Source organism: Leucopleurus acutus, assembly GCF_964270905.1.
Source record: "Leucopleurus acutus genome assembly, chromosome: 10".
NCBI lineage: Eukaryota > Metazoa > Chordata > Mammalia > Artiodactyla > Delphinidae > Leucopleurus > Leucopleurus acutus.
In genome coordinates, this window is record NC_139153.1 from 97,268,055 (window position 1) to 97,286,127 (window position 18,073).

An 18,073-nucleotide genomic window follows, 5' to 3' on the forward strand; every position below is an offset into this window, starting at 1 on the left:
ATCCTATTTTTGCCAACAGCTTCAACTGCATTCACACGCTGATGATCACTGATGGCCCTCCTACCATTTTCACAACTGTTTAGTATTTCTGTCCACCCAGTGGTCTGTAAGCACCTCAAATACAAATATGTATGCCCCAAACTGGACTCTCATCTTCCATGTCCCTTCAACCAGCCTCAAGCCTACTTCTTCCATACACTTCCCTCAGCGTTGTCCATCTCAAATGTTGAAATCATCCTTCACTTCTCCGTCACTTGCCTTCACAACCCAGTCTCAAGCCCTGTGGATTCTTCATGTCCTCAAACTTCCCATGGCTGTCACTCCTTTCAAGCCTGCCGCTAGCTTTCTATCACCCTGTTTCCATTGTGTCTCCAAAGGAGACCTCCTCGGGGCAGTCAGCATGAGCTTCCTAAGCCATTTGTACTTTGTCCAGGTGCCTGCAAGAACAGCCAGCACTTAGTACGTTAAACAAAGCCGTTGACATTGCATACAAGATCTTTGATGACCTAGATCTTTCCTACTTCTCCAGTTTCAAAATGTTGCACCCCATAATCACTCTCCATTCCAGGAATAATCAACTATCTACGGTTCTCCAAACAAGGCATCTTCCCTCAACTCTGACTTGGCACCTGCCCTTTCTCCTGTCCAGAACCCTGGAGAACTCCTACTCCACCCTAAGATTCTTAAAGAAGCTTTTGTTGTCCTCAACTCCTTTCTCCTCCCCCATCCCCAGCAAAGTTCTCCATAAACAGCATCATTTTTATAACCAAAGTACTTAATTGTGTAACAATCATGTGCTGGCTTGGAGAGGTGCCGGGGGACAGGATGAAGAGCAAGCATTCTCACAGCTCCTCTTTCATTTTCAGGAAACTCCTTCCTCCTTTTAAGGGCCACCTGACATCCCCGACCTTAAGGTCAGTCCTCCAAGTCCCCGACCTGGTCCCCCAGGTCATGGTCGTCTTCTCCATCCCAACTCCAGCCACGATGCAGAACTATTAGTGGCCATGACAATGCACATGACACCCTAGAACGTGCCACAGTTCTGATTCTGCTTTGCTGTGGTTGCTTCACCTCTAAAGTCCTAATCTCCACCCCAAACTTCCTATTCTATCCACTATATACATTACGGCACATGCATTTTATTATCTTCAGTCTCTATCCCTTTCCATTCGCCCCATTTATCAGTGCCTTACTGATCCGACTTCTCTCGCAACCCAGCCCAAACCCCACGGCCAGTCTCCGGCAATCTCAAGTGACCGTGCCCTTTGGACACTCCTACCTGACAAAGCCTGACCCTGACACGGTCCACTTTTTCCATTCTACATTCTTGGCAGCCGAGCACTGCAGAAGAAAAATCAGTACTTGGCACTCAGCCACTGCAATTCATGGTTTCCTATTGCAAATGGGTTCCAAGGCATCCCTCCATCTTTTCACTTGGCTTTGGTCCATTCCCTCACTCAGTCTTCCTGGTGGTTAATACTAACAAAATGTGAGACATGATCTATGGTAAACAGATTTGCAAAACAATCTTGAAGGTACTGGATAAAGCGTGAGAAGAAAAAAGGCTAAACTTGAAGTGTAAATGAGCTCTGATGCTATGTGCCCTTAGGTTCCAAGTCAGTTACTTTCATGGCACTCGGAATACTACTGAGATGTTGTCTTAATTCTTATAGATGTTTAGAGTTTGACAAAGGAGGTGAAGGGTGAACCACTGGTAAAAGTGGCTGGTTTCCAATCCCTCATGTCCAAGGTACCCTTCATGCTTCTTATTCTTTATCAATGAAACAAACACAACTTTTGTTTTCATTTTATTTTATTCTGTGTAAAGTGAAGCATCATACAAACCACAGAAGCTTTAGATATAGTGTTGACCAGTTCTAAAACAGTGAATAATCGTTTACACAGACTCATCTCTAATTTTACATCTCGTTATACAAAGGTACTATTAACACACACAGTTCTAATTCCTTATAAACCTATTTGTCAAGCAGCAAGATGACAATACATCATAGCGTAGCACAGAATGTTTCCTCTAAGAAACCAGAGCAGCAGCATTTGGTGAATGGTTATGCATAGAACTGACTTAGAGGGGTAAACACTGGTCATAAAACAGGCGACACATGTATAGTAACAAATGCAAAATGCAACTTTTTAAATTAATATAAGATAAAATGTTACTCTTTATGCTTTAAGTTAAAAACTATAGAATACTTTAAAGGCAGACAATAATCCTAGACTCCATAACAAAATACTATTCCATTAATTGCTTAAGGATCCATAACCTCTGAGTACTGCTCATTGGCTTTTTAAAGTCAACCTGAAATATAAAAGCACTTGAAGTTTACCAGTCAAAAGCTAAAGTTACATTGGTTACATGTCACATTAAAACATACCTTTTAAGAAAAACTGACTTTAAAAAATACTGCATTGTTGACTTAAAATAATTTCAAAACCTGTTGCTCTTAAAAGTAAAAATGCACTACTTTCAAACCTTTCAACACAGTTTGGTTTAAAATGCCCTATTTTGTGAATCCGTTACTTAACATATTCCCAACTTTCAGCAAAATAACAGTTCGAAGTTGTTTTTAAATCTGATAACACCTGAAGAAATGGGTCAGCATGTCTATAAATTGGCTACCACCACAAAATGACGTATTTATGTTTCCACCATGAAAACATCACTACAAAAATCCACTGGATGAATTCTATTTTAGCTTTATGTAAATATTAAAAACCTTATTTAACAATGTCACACAAATACTTAGCGTTTTTTGGCCTTGAAATCAGAGCAATGCTACCAATAAATTTGATACAGGCAATCTTCACAAAAGTTTCAGAAGAAAAAGAAGAAAAAGATTTGGAAATGGTTGGTTGGGAAGGAAAAGCACCCACCAGAATCCTCATTTTAGAATTAATCCTCAAACGATGACATCCTTGTTCGCCATCACTGTTTGTGAGGATTCAAACAAGACTAATACTTGTGTCTTTAATGCTCAGGACCCTCTAAACTTTAAAACTGACCACAGGCTACTCCTGTCTCCTACTAAGAAACTGAAAATGCACTTACGATGAGTTCTGTAAGTTCAGCTACAAAAGCACTAAAACAGGAAAAAGAACAAAAACACTATATCACACAAATAATTCTGTGTTAACAACTATTTCTCCTGCCTCTCTCAGTGGCCTTAGAAATATGTACTATGGCGAGTGTACTGGGGGGAAAAAAACGTTTTAAACAAAGGAATTCGTTTGTAGAATTCTCATATTGGCAGCAGTGATTTCACTTTCCTAAGAGTTAAAACACGGTAGAGTGTGAGCTATTAATATGCTTTGGTTATATTTCCCAAGCAAGTTAAGCAGAACATTTCACACAATTCTATTTTCAAAAGACATCCATAAAAGCATAAATATTAATAAATAATACCAACATGTACATCTTTCAGGGATTAATTTGTGGATGACCCTTGCAGATTTTAGGGGTTATATCGGCCATCATTCTTAATACTGACACAAGAGGAAGTTTACCAGCTACTTAAAGTGTGTCAGCAACCATTACCTAAACCTAAGGTACCCACTACAAAGCAGAATCCACAGCTCCAAATATCAGACTGCAAAAGATCTAATTCAAATATCCTCCCAGCACCAAGAAGCATTAACGTTCTTTCTAACTGATGAGCATTTTAATGTGATATTTAGCTAGTATGAAGCATTCAAATTAATGCTTGAAACTTGTGTCACTGTTTTGTTAATCAATATAGTCACATAAAGACAGAAAACTGCATCCACTAAGGAAATAAAGACAAAGACTGTGCCCCACTCTCAGCTGCTAGGGACCTCTCCTTAGCAAATACTTAAAAGTAAAGTTATACTCTGTAAATTCCCTTTTAGTACATCCAAAGGGCTACAATGACAGCAGAGGTGTTCACCACCTTAGGGCAGAGCAGATGAACTGTTAATAAACAAACAAAACTATCAGCATGAAGTATGAGGTATCAAACAAAATTACACACCATCATAAAATAGAGGTGATATTCTGTAATGACTAGTTCTTGAGAAACAAAGGTTTAAAACGTAAAAAGAACTTGGATTAATAAAATAACTTGGCTTCGCATTTCATGCTTGTATAAAGCAGGCAGCACTAAACAGGAAGGTTCTTTAATCCACATCTCCCTTCCCCAGGCAACAGGCAGTCCAAAGTTCAGTGAAGACAAATGTGGGAACCTGGCAAGAATCATTTTACAGTAAAGCAGGCATTTTCACCCACTCTCTATTTTTTCCTCAATACCCAGTACCTCTGAGGTCTTGTCACTGAATTGCTGTTTGTGAAGAAGTATTTTCTCCACAACACATGCCTTGAGCATGAAGTCCTCCCATACAAAAGGAGTAACTAATCCTACTCTTACTAAAGTAGAGGATAGGGCCTAGATTCCCAAGTTACTAGTCTAAAATCTTGAATAGGGTGCTCCAAAATGTATCTCACAGAGGATAACTATTTTAACAACATTCTAAGAGTCAGAATTAAGGTCCCCAATAAATAATTGCTAACCTAGAAAGAAAAATAAATTTACAGACTACTTTTTTTCCTAACCTAAGATGCCATCAATTGTTAAGACGCACCACATGTATCACTAAGAAAACACATAGGCAATTAAACTATGACACAATGCTTGTGTATCCTGTAGAACGTCTACTTTTTAAATTTACTCAAACAGCTTTTAGAGTTAAAACAGATCTTTATCGCGTCAATCTTGTGCATACGTAAAGAAAGTGTATGATGAAATAAGTTGGCTAAGTTATGACTATAACTTCATAGTCTTGAGTCTAACTCCTCGCAATCACTCAAATCACAGCCATCGGTGTCTGCATTCTCCCAGACCACAGCACCCTTGGCATCATCAAGAGTGCCGGCAATGCAGCATCTCTTAATACAGCACTCCAGCACTGCCTGCGGTTTAATATCAGCAGGAAGCGCTGGACAAAATGATGTTTGACGCCTTAATGACAGTCCTGCGCGATGCATGAATCGATCACACCAGCCTCTTGTTGCTTTGAATTTTGTTTCATCTATTCCAAAGGTTTTGGCAATTTCTCCTGCCTTCAGCTGCATCGCCTGGCGTGTGACAGGCAGTCCTTTTGCACGTGTCTCACTGACAAAATGTAGCACAGCTTCGTCTACTTGTGGGTATCTTCCTTTCTTAGGTCCCGTAAAGCATTTTGTTGTTGCTTTACAAGAAAATATGGAATTTCGGTCATTCCTCCAGCGACGGATATTTGCTTCACTAATATCGAACGTACGCCCTGCTGCTCTGTTTCCATGCTTTTCTGCATACACGATAACTTTTCGTTTCAATGCCGAATCATAGTGTAATCTTTTTGAAGACATTTTTAAAAGCCAATTAAACCTGACACATTTGATACCAACAACAGGACAAACCTTAAGTCCACACAGGCACAGGCGAGGATAATTGCACCATGACTACTGCCTGGTTGACAGTAATCATAAAATGCATCCCGATTTCAGACAAGGTATAATGTGGGGGAAAAAAAAGTACAACATAGAACTAATATTAATAAAATATGGTTTTTCAAGCCTGTAATATTTACCAGATTAACACCAGTGCAAGAAGATAAGCCCAAGAGTCAAAGAATAAGTATATATGTAGAAGTATATAAGCAAAAATTATCTTTACGATGAAATCTGCAATGGTCCAATTTGGTTGTAATTCCCTTTATTTTCATATGGCTTACATGTAAATCTTGTTTTGAATTGGACTTAAGATCCAAGAATGAACGTTCTTCAATCTTTTAGCAGATTGCAAAGCCAAGTCATTACAGAGAGAGACTCCCAGTGTCCTTTGTCATTCACTATCAGAAGACCACAGCTCAGGTCAGTGGCCTTCATCAACAGGTACCCTCCTTTGGCGAGCAGATCTGATCCTGTGTGGAGATGATGAAGCATCTTCTTCTGTTTCAGACCCTGAAGGTTCATGATCTCCCTCCTGAGATCCTGTGTCTCCCACCAGTTCCCGAAGAAACTTGAATTTTGATAAAAAAAGATGCCAAACAAAATACCAACCTAAAGAGAGATAAAAACATTAAGAGAAATTATGACACACAGTATTATCAGTTGGGAACATTTCAGTTAATTGTGTGTGGGGTGTGTGTGTTACGAAATAGTATGTGTAATTTAAACGTATATGTGATTACAATTTATATAACAAACATTTATCAAGCATTTACTATGGACACGGCATAAAGATAAACTCTGGGATTCTACAGAATGGCAAAAACAGTTTCTGCCTTTATGGAATTGAGAATTCAAGCTTGGTCCATCTACATCAAATTTATAATGAGATTATGATATCTAAGTAGAGTGTTTATTGTATTAAACTCAACTTTTTGAGAGCATTTTTCTGGGGAAGAAAGAATACACCTCGCTATTTACCTGGACATTCACACCCCAATGCCAGTATTTACTAAAAACAAGTGTGCTTCAATCAGAAAGCAAGACAGTAAATGGCAGGATTTACTAAATCACCTGCACTTTGGTAAAAACTTCTCAGGACCAAACTATTCAGGAAGTTTCTAGAAATAATAAACTTTCACAGAAAATTAATAAATTTTCTTTAATTACACAATGCAAGATGAAGAGCCAGAGCACCAGTATCTTAAATTCAAGATTTTAAAAAATACAGTGTTTTCATGTCAAAGCCATTAAAAAGTCTGAATAACTCCCTTAAAAAAAAAATTACTAACCAAGTTTTGCTTGTTTTTGCAAGGAGTTTTAAGTTTTAGACGTCCACTAATATAGAACTAACAGTCAATAAAGGCGAACACAGGAGATAAAACTCCTGAAGCCATGACTGGTTGCTCTGAAATGTTAAAGAGTACTTCATAAACAAAACTAACCACTGCTAACAGTTTTCCATGCTAGCGTGTATTCTCGATGCCTTCTACTTTAAAACTCTCTAGTTTCATAGAAAAGCAATGGACCATAGCATATTCTGATGACTAGCATTTTATGGAAACAAAATCCAACCAGCTTTTCTACCCCAGCATTACAAAGGCCGAGATGAATGGCCACTTAAGGAAGTTTCTAATTTTATTTGTTTCTTTCTTATAATCTCTGGGGGGAAAGATGAACATAAAATCCTTGGTACTAAAAACCTAACTTCAGAGATTTAATCCTTTTCTCAAGTTTTTGACTTCCTTTAAGCTTGAGTGCTGAGTGCTAACTGAAGCACACCACAAATATATTCTAGTCAACTGTGTGAGTAAAGCACCTAACTCTGTAAGACAGTATTTTAACGATACTCCAAATCAGCAAGCTCTCTCTTCACTCAAAATTCTTTGTAAAAATAGGCACAGCGAGGTAGGGGGAAGAGCACTGGAGGGGTTAGGGGGCCCAGGCCTGACAGAAGACTGATAAAGCCACTGTGAGGAATAAATAAATAAAGGGCTTAGGTGCCTAGGTCCACATTTGGTAAACTGCTCAATCGACAGGAGCTGTGGCTGTCCCTGGGCAGTGGGATCTGGGGTGACTTCTCCTTTGCTGTTGATTATCTTTTTTAATGAGATACAGTTCACCTATCATAAAATTCACCATTTTAAAATGTACAAGTCAATGGTTTTTAGCATATTAACAAGGTTGTGCCGCCATCACCATTATCAAACTCTAAAACATTTTCATTGACCCCCAGAAAAACCCCATACCCATTAGCAGTCCCCTCCCCAGCCCCTGGGAACCATTAATGTACTCTCCTGTCTCTGGATTTGTGTATTCTGAGCGTGGCATACAGACGGAATCACAGTACGTGGTCTCGTGTGCCTGGCTTCTTACACTTAGCATATATTTTCAAGGTTCATCAAACACGTTGTCCCAGGTATCACATTATTCCTTTTTATTGTTGAATAATATTCCATTGTAAAGATACATCACATTTAGTTTTAACCATTTACCAATTAACAGACCCGGGCAGTTTCCACTTTTTGGCTGCAATGACCAACTGCACAAGTTTTTGCACTGACGTGTTTTCATTTCTCTTGGGTATACAACAGACCTTCGAACAAGACAGAGGTTAGACCCTCCCCACAGCTGAAAATCCACCTGAAACTTTACAATCCACCCTCCATATCCACAGTTCCACATCCAAGGATTCAACCTCAGATCATGTAGTGGACTGCAGTGTGTCTTTAGTGAAAGAAATCCGCATGTTAAGTGGACCCACACAGTTCAAACCCATGTTGTTCAATGGTCCACTATACCTAGGGGTAGAATTGCTGCGTCATATGGTAACTTATGCGTAACCATTTGTGAAATTGCTAGTCTTGTCCAAAGCAGCTGTGCCATTTTACACTCCCATCAGCATGGTAAGAGGTTCTCAACTTCTCTACATCCTCACCAAGACTTTTCATTGCCCGTCTTTTTTATTATAGTCATCCTAGTGGGTGTGAAGTGGTTTATCATTGTGGCTTTTATTATGGCATTTCCCTAATGACTAAATATGTTAAACATCATTTTCTTGTGTTTATTGGCAATCTGTAAATCTTCTTTGGAGAAATGTCTATTAAATTCCTCTGCCTACTTTTTAATCAGGTTGTTTGTCTCTTTAAGTTGTAAGTTCTTTATATATTCTTGATACCAGACGCTTATCAGATATATGATCTGCAAAACATTTTTTTCCCATTCTGTGGGCTGTCTTTTCACTGTCTTGATAATATTCTTTGAAGTACAATAGTTTTTAATTATGATGGAGCCTAATTTATCATTTATTCTTTGAGGAAATCCAATTTATCCTGTTTTCTCTTGTTGCTTGTGCTTTTGGTGTCATATCTAGGGAACCGCTGACTAACCCAAAATTATGAAGATGTATGCCTATGCATGCTTCTAAGAGTTTTAGTTTTAGCTGTTACACTAGGTCTTTGATCGATTTTGGTTAACTTTGGTGAGAGAGAGAGATCCAAATTAATCCTCTTGCATGTGGATACCAAGCTATTCCAGAACTATTTGTTGAAAAGATTGTTCTTCCCTCCATTAAATTGTCTTGGTACCTTTGTCAAAAATCAAATGATCGGGCTTCCCTGGTGGCGCAGTGGTTGAGAGTCCGCCTGTCGATGCAGGGGACACGGGTTCGTGCCCCGGTCCGGGAAGATCCCACATGCCGCGGAGCGGCTGGGCCCGTGGGCCTGTGCTCCACAACGTGAGAGGCCACAACAGTGAGAGGCCCACCGTACCGGAAAAAAAAAAAAAGTACAGCTCCTACAATTCCTCCCACCCAAACCTGATATGCAGACACGAGCAACTCCTTACCTACTCTTATTCTGTGGGGCGTGGGTCTTATACCTTATCCTGAGATTGTAAGAGAAAAATGGGAGGGAGGGACAGAGGAATAGCAGAAAGGAGGGGGTGGAGGGGGCAGGGAGAAGGACTGTCCACAATTATATGTACTTAGTCAAAAATTTACACTAATTGTTAAAGCAAGTATTGCAGTTTTTCATAGTTTAAAAGGCAAGTCTGTGAGTCAGAAAAACTGGCTGGCAACAAAGGGTGTGTGTCCTGGGATAAGCAAATAAGCACTCAACTTGTGTGTGCCAGTAACTAAGCATTAGTTCACAAGACGGATCTCATGAAACATACCGTATATTGTTTTTCTATGCAAGATAAATGTGCTGGCAGCAGAAGGGTAGCAATGGCAGATGAACTTGAACGACGGACCATCACTGTCAACACACCACAAACCCAGGGGACAGTAGTAATCACAGAGTTCTCAGTTCATGAAATGCTTTACATTCGACATCTCATTTAATCCTCTCATTAGCCCTCTGAATTAGTGAGACTAGGAATCATTATCCCCATTTTCTAGATAAGAAATCAAAGGCTCCAAGTGAGTCATAACCATTGAAAAGGGCTAGCTCGGCAAAACAGCAATGAATTCAATAAGTGTATCAAATTTCTCATATTTTCATAGTGAAAGTATGGCTAAAACACAAAACACTAATTAGGGAATGAGAATACGATTTCCTACCCAAGATCTTTTTAGTTCAAAAAGCCCAGGTGCAGTAGAACAAAAAATTCTTATCTTTGTGGAATCATTCCTCCCATGGAGTTAATCCCACCTTCATGATGATATCTAAGTGGTTAACTGACGGGCTCAATACCGATCTTGATTTGTATAAAGCTCTTTTCCACCTTCAATCCTATAACCTTATTTTCCGTTTACACAGAAGGCAGCTAAGGTTCACCGCTAAGTAATATGTCCAAGGCCAAGACACAGGCAAAGTGAAAACAGAATCATGCTCTCTAACCCTTCCCACCAAGCTCCCTCTACTGCACATCCTTCTGTAAAGACACACTGGGCGGCCCCAGCAGACAAGCCCCCCGAGAAACCATCACTGACCCAACACAACGTGGAACCGAAATACCTCCACACCCAAAACCCTGTTACCCAGTAAATGGAAGACAGATTTAAAGTTCCCTTTAAAACCTCTCCTCTTTTTATTTTCCTCTCCTTCCAGTGATCACAACACTCCCATAGATCCAAATATTACCCCTATTATAGAGGATGACCAAATTTTTCATCCACACTTTCTACCTTTCTTAAACCCCAGGAAGGAATCTCTGCCTCTGGCTTGAAGACATCTTTAAAAAGTATACTCGTCCAACAGCCCCTTCTCCGGGTGCTCACATTGCTGGGATGGGAGTTGCATCCTTTCCCCATCTCTCAGGTGGGAAAGAGCACATTTCAGCCCTACCCTGCTTTACTTCAGTGCTATAGATTCTACCTCAATAAACCCTCTCCCATCTGTTTCCTTCGTTATATTCCTAGTGCCATTCTCTATCCTACATCAAATCCTTATTATCTGTCAACTGGATTACCACCACAACTTCTTATAACTCAGAGGCACACTGGAGCCACACTGCTTGGCCATGAATCCTAACTCAACAGCTCACTCGTAATTTGGGCAAGTTAACCTCTACGTGCCTCAGTTTCCTCATCTATAAAATAGAGACAACAGCACCCACTTTCAGAGTCAATGTGGTAATAAAAAGAATTAATGTGTGGAACCTAAAAAGAATGCCCGCACATAATAAACACTCATCAAATGTTATCCATTGTTACCGTCTCTTAGGCTCCAATCTCTTCCCCTCCAGGGCAAACTCCACAGACAAGAGGTTACTACCACTGCCACTGAGCTTTTTAAGCATCATGAACACATAATTTTTACATCTTTCTACTATACTATCTCTTCAGTAGAGTACTCTCTTGGGTGGCTGCTTTAGCATTTCATGCTCACTTCCATCCTTCATTGTCTTAATAACTAACTGTCATCCCCCCAAGACATGAGTTTCTTAAGGAAAGAAAATTTATGGTTTATCTATGGTTTCCACTATGTCCTCTATGTCTTAGAAGAGTATCTGGCACAGAGTAGGTAGTCCAAACAAACCATTCAACTTCCATCCCCCAACCCCAACCCCCAACACACACCAAAAGTACCATAAATTTAAGTGGTTAATGACTTTCACCAATTGATCCATTTCAGAGCTCTTAAGATTTCTACTATGTAACAGAGTAGCTGATAAAAAGACCTGCTGAACGATGTTATTGACAACATTGATATTGAACAATGTTATCAACCAAGTTGACCTGACATGTACAGAACATTCTACTCAGTAACAGCAGAATAAACATTCTTTTCAAGTATAGGCAGAACATCCACCAAAACAGACCATTAATTCGTCTCATTAAGTGTAAACCTTCCTAAACTTGATACACTTTTCTCACCATAACAAAATTAAACTAGAAAATGATATATGGGGGGAAAATGTCCTAAATAAGTCATGGTTCAAAAGAGAAATCACAAGTGAAACTAAAAAATATTTTGAACCAAATAAAGTTTTTTTTAAAAAAATCAAAAGTAATACCTGGAAAGAAATTTATATCATCAAATAGCTATTTTTTTTTAATAAGAAGGGTCTAAAATCAATAATCTAAGCTTCCACCATAAGAAACTAGAAGAAGTGCAAACTAAAATCAAAATAAGTAGAAGAAACTAAAGATATAAGCATAAGTCAATGAAATAAAATATGGACAAGTAAAGAAATTAAAAAATCAATAAAACCAAAAACCAGATTCTTTGAGATCAATAAAATTTATAAACCTCTAGCCAGAGTGATAAACAAGAGAAAAGAACACAAACAATATCAAGAATGAAAGAGAAGACATCACCACAGATCCTACAGATATTAAACGATAATGAGAGAACATTAATTCAGATTAAATAGACATAGTGCTTGAAAGACACAAACTACTACAAAAGCTCACTCAAGAAGAAACAAGTAACTGGAATAGCCTAATATTAGCCCAAGTGAAAGATACTGAATTGCAGTTAAAAGGTTTCCCCAAAGTCCTGGCCTAAATTAATTCTACCAAACATTTAAGAAAGTATACTAGGGATTACGCTTTATTAATTTTTGGACACTCATGACCTCCATCACAGCACCTGAACATAACAGTTCATTAAGTGTATTTTATTGAGTAATACAAGGGTTATCCACCTTGAGATAGCCTTGGTTTGTACCACATTTAAGACTGTATTTGTAATAGACATTTAATAATTTATATTGAGGAATCTGTCTTCATTTCTTCTTCAAATATATGAGGGCCTTCTACATGCTTCTACTCTCTGGGATCCAGAAACAGAGCAGTGAACAAGCCAAAGAAGGCCCCTGTCTTCACTGCGCTGACGCCCTAACTGGGAGAAACAAACACACAAAATACAGTCAGCCCTCTGTACCCATGTGTTCCACATCTGCAGATTCAAACCACCACAGACAAAACTGACATAGACTGAGGAGATGGAAAAAGGTATTCCGTGCAAATGGAAATGGATAAAGACGATGAAGTATATGTATACAATGGAATATTACTCAGCCATAAAAGAGAATGAAATCTTGCCATTTGCGACAACCTGGATGGATCTAGAGGGTATTGTGCTAGTGCAGTAAGTCAGAAAGAGAAAGAAAAATACTCCATGATTGCACTTACACATGGAATTTAAAAAACAAAACAACTGAACAAACATAACTGAACAGAAACAGAGTCATAGATACAGAGAACAAACAGGTGGTTGCCATAGGGGAGGAGGTGGGGGAAAGGGTAGGGAAGATTAAGAGGTACAAACTTCAGTTGCAAAATAAATGAGTCACAGGTATGAAATGTACAGAGTGGGGAATAACATCAAGATTTATGTAATAGGGCTTCCCTGGTGGCACAGTGGTTAAGAATCCGCCTGCCAATGCAGGGGACACAGGTTCGAGCCCTGGTCTGGGAAGATACCACATGCCGCAGAGCAACTAAGCCCATGCGTCACAACTACTGAGCCTGTGCTCTAAAGCCCATGAGCCACAACTACTGAGCCCACATGCCACAACTACTGAAGCCCGCGCACCTAGAGCCCGTGCTCCGCAACAAGAGAAGCCACTGTGATAATAAGCCCGTGCACCACAACGAAGAGTAGCCCCCGCTCACCGCAACTAGAGAAAGCCCGTGTGCAATGAAGACCCAACACAGCCAAAAATAATAAATAAATAAATAAAAATAAATCTATAAAAAAACTATAAACAAAAATAAATCTATTAAAAAATATTTACATAATATCTTTGTACGGTGACAGACGTAACTAGACTTTCACGGTAATCACTTTGAAATGTATAGAAATATCAAACCACTATGTCCCGTAACAGGAACTAACAGTGTGGTAGATCAATTATACTTAAAAACAAACTCAAGAAAATGAGGTCAGATTTGTGGTTGATGGAGGAGGGGTGGGATTGGATGACGGTACAAACGTCCAGTTATAAGGAAAGTAAGTACTAGGGATGTAATGTACAACAAGATAAATAAAAGTAACACTGCTGTATGTTCTATATGAAAGTTGTTAAGAAAGTAAGTCCTGAGAGTTCTCATCACCAGAAGAAAAAACTTTTTTTCTATTTCTTTAATCTTGTATCTATATGAAATGATGGATGTTCACTAAACTTACTATGATAATCATTTCATGATGTATGTAAATCAAATTATAATGTTATACACCTTAAATTTATACAGAGCTGTATGTCAATTACATCTCAATAAAACTAGAAGAAAAAAAGACAAAACTGACGCGACTTCCAGATGGAGTTGATATTTATAAGGAAAGGAAAGGGCAAAACCAAGGATGACACCCAAGTCCTTGGCTGCTGACAACATGTGAGGAGGGAGGGAGAAACAGATGGTAGAAATCAAAAGTTCTGTTTTAGATGTGTTTAGTTTGAGATGGTTATTAGATCCTCAAGTGGAGATATTGAGAATAAAAGTTTGATGCACGAACCTGGGGTGCAGGAGAAGAATAAGAGCTGTAGATTTAATTTTAGTCATCAGTTACAGTTACTATTTAAATCTTTAGAACTGGGTAAGATGAGTAAGAGAACAGAAGGAAGGCGAAAATAGAAATACTATATATTTGTATTATAACGTAATGTAACATAAAAATACAATAGAAAATAGCATGCATCTCATGGAGTAATGGCAAGTACTAGTCTGTAAAATTTTTATTTCAGAGACAAGAGAGATAATGGGTAGATAGATGTGGATATAACTAATTGATATACGTAATTTATCTATATATACTTACAAATGTACTGGGAGCAATGAAAATTTATTTCCTATCATAGACTGTGATCAAAAAAAGTTAAATTCTAGTGGATGAGAAGCCAGGAAAAGATAAACAATTAACCACTATGGTAGGAAGAACACCATGAAAGTATAGTGTACAAAAGCCAAGAGAAACGCTTCATGGAAGGAATGCTCACCTGTATAGAATGAGTATGAGAGGTTACATATCAATACAATTACAACTCATAAGGGACCATGGACTTGGTAATATGGAAGCCATTTGTTATGAACCTTGACAAGGGCAGTTTCAGTGAACAGTGGGAGTGGAAAATATTTTTAGAATGAATGAAAAGCAAGAAAGTACAATCAACAGAGACAGGAGAAGGTAGACCTCCCTAAGGAACCTGAAATTTGAAAATCATAATTCACTATGTGAAAGAATTGGTCAGAGTTCTAAAATAAACTAGGTTATGAGTTTCTTGGGGCAGACCCGTGTCATCAATTTTTAATCCCCAATGTAACTATATTTGGAGACAAGGCCTTTAAAAGGTTATTTAAGGGTAAATGAATTTATAAGGGTGGGGCCCTAATCCAATATGACTGGTGTCCTTATTACATAAGATTAGGACATGGACACACACAGATGAAAGTCCCGGAGAAGTCCGCCATCTACAAGCCAAGGAGAGAAGCCTCAGAGGAAATCAACCCTGCTGACACAACGATCTTCAACTTCTAGCCTCCAGGCTACAAGGAAATAAATTTCTGCTGTTACACGTCTGTCGTACATCGTTACGACAGGCCTAGCACACTAATACAACACCCTAGTTTCTCTCTCAAATTTGGTGGGATCCTTCCCGCCTCTTCCTAAGCCCCAGGCCCCTCCTAGTCAAAACATGAAGCTATCACATCATTCACTCTCCCAACAAAAAAGTGCTTGGATTACTTCTTAGAGCTATTAGTCTTGACCATCTCAATCAAAATAAGGCATTCTTTTACTTACCATAGGTCACCTCTCATTCTATAATGTTTTCTGAAACCAAAGGCAGGGTACTTTTAGAAAAATGAGTAAAATTTAAGTCAAATAGCCATTGGGAGCGGAGAGAGCAAGTCTAATGTATGCAGCAATTCGGAATTTTGAGGCCCCAAAGGCAAATTTGGCAAATATTCTATCTAAGGTGTTGTTACATGGTTTACATGTTACATTCCTATCTCCAGGTAGCTTGCTTCTTCAAGTTAGAAAAGAAAGCATATGTTTACCTCCTTCCTCACATCCAAACAAATCACATAGATCTGGTTTTCCTTACTTCAAGGATCTTAAACACCTACAATTAGCCCAAAATTCTGACATCACAAGCAGGAAACTGAGAAAGGCTTTCCAATTGTTTTATCATCAGAAAAGAAAGGCTGTAAGTTAGAAGCTTTAACTCTAGTACCTTAGTAAAAGCAAGAAAATTAAAAATATACATACAGGTATATAAATACAAATATATATACATGTCTATGCACGTATAAAAGCAAGAAAATTAAAAATATACATACTAGTGTATAAATACAAATATATGTCTATACATGTATATGCACGAGTGTCTCCAAACATGGCTGATACTGAGCATTTAGTACATTAATCATGCAATGAATAAGCCCTATAGTATTTTGAATACTGACCAAATTACTGCATCAACCTGAACCCCTACTTCAATAGTGTAATTATCAAAAAATACTCACTGACATCTGGTTCTAAACACTTACCAAATTTTCACAACTGCTCAGCCACTTGGCTAAGAGAGCTGTGGTTATCAGTTACTGTGCGTTAAAAAAAAAACTACAATTGCGCTAATATTACCTTGAGAAAAAAGTTTCACGTCCTCTCGTTCCATGAAGGAAAAAAAAAAATCACACCAAACAAAACAGCACCATTATTACAGAACTAAGAGTTAGGTTACCTGACCCTGGAAGTTTAATATAGCCGGTGTTTCTAAGTCCTGCCGCGTCTCAACATTTCTGCTTGGAATTTAGTTTAAGCCTGAACTCCAAGGAAACAAAAAATGTCACGCGTGCTTCAAACCCAACTCTGTCCCTGCCCCTGGTTAAACGAAGGTACTGAAACCTCGCTTTATCATCAGAGTCAGAACGTGTCAAAAAAGAAAAAGGAGTAATCAAATCACTTCACCTTCGGATACAGGCCAAGATTAAAATCTAAGCAGACTGCGGTAAGAATGGCCATCCTGCCGGTGAAGCAGGACCTGCTTTAAGCCCGAGTCAAGATGCCCAGCCCTGGATGCTGTTCTTCCCTCTCCTGGCTGACAGCGGGCCTGTCGTGGATCAGGGCTCACTCCCGAGAGATAAGTGAAAAACAGATGATTTGAAGACACTTGCCCACCCAGGCCTTCTTTTTTTCTTTTAAACCAGACAAAACAAGCCAGTCGACCAGACGCAAGCCGGCGTGTGTACCGCGGAGTGTAACTGCCCCGCGCGACTCCTCACTCACCGCACACCATCAGCAGCAGCACGATCAGCAGCGTGGCCACGAACACTAGCAGGGTCAGCCCGACGCTGTGCCACATCTTGGGGGCAGGAGGGCGGCCGGCTCCGGGCGGCTGGGCGGTGGGCGCGGGCGGGCCGGCGGACGGGCGGGCGGCGCGGCCGGGGCTTCAGCGGCCGGCGCCGGGCGCGGCAGGGCGCCGGGGCGGCATGAGCGGAGGACGCCCGGCAGCGCCCCCAGGAGGCGAGGCGGGGAGGGGCGGCGCGGGGGCGGCACCGCGGCCGGCCGGCCGGCAGACCCACGGTCCTTCTCGGTCCGGCCGACTGAGCGCGGGCGGGAGGAGGAACGTGGGGCGCCCCTACCTCCTCATCGCTCCGGGGAACCGGGGACGCGGCGCCCGGAGACCCCGGTGGCAGCCGGATGTGCTTCCATGGCGGACGCCGCGCGCCCGTGGAGGGGACAGAGGGCGCGCACTGGAACGTGCGGCGGCCACCCAGCCCTCGCCGCCGCCCGCCCGAGGGTGCCTCGACCCCCACTGCCCGCAGATAACGTCTCCCTGCGACGTCTGCGGCGCTTACCCGCCCCAGGCCCTCTCCCCCAGCGGCAGCTCATCACCCAGCGCCCCCACCGCTCGCCGCCTCTGCGTCGCGGGGGCTGCTGGGAGTTGAAGTGCAGAGCCCGGTGGAACCTTGAGGAGGGCACACCCAAGGGGACTACAACTCCCAGAATGCACCTCCCACTCAGCTGCTTTGCTTCTCCCTCCCTCTCCCCCCGTTCCTTTGGTTTTCCTCAAGCCAGAATCTCTGTCTACCGACTGCTGTTCTCGGAACCCGTGCCCTTGGCTGCCCCTCCTGCGCTGTGCCAAAGCGCCAGAGTGATTTCAAACGCACAGTCGTTTTGTTTAAAGCCGTGACCGACGAAGCACGAAGAAGGAAGAAAG

General features: G+C 40.6%; 1 protein-coding gene across 1 annotated transcript; it reads right to left on the reverse strand.

Annotated features, from left to right (window-relative positions):
- Nucleotides 1-1,795: 1,795 nt before the first annotated feature.
- Nucleotides 1,796-17,236, reverse strand: SMIM13 (small integral membrane protein 13). Its single transcript, XM_082848331.1, has 2 exons — nt 17,140-17,236; nt 1,796-6,073 (listed from the first exon to the last, which is right to left on the reverse strand). The coding sequence occupies exons 1-2, from the start codon at nt 17,213-17,215 to the stop codon at nt 5,886-5,888; spliced, it is 264 nt and encodes an 87-aa protein (XP_082704457.1). The 5' UTR covers nt 17,216-17,236; the 3' UTR covers nt 1,796-5,885.
- Between the last annotated feature and the right edge of the window lie 837 nt (nt 17,237-18,073).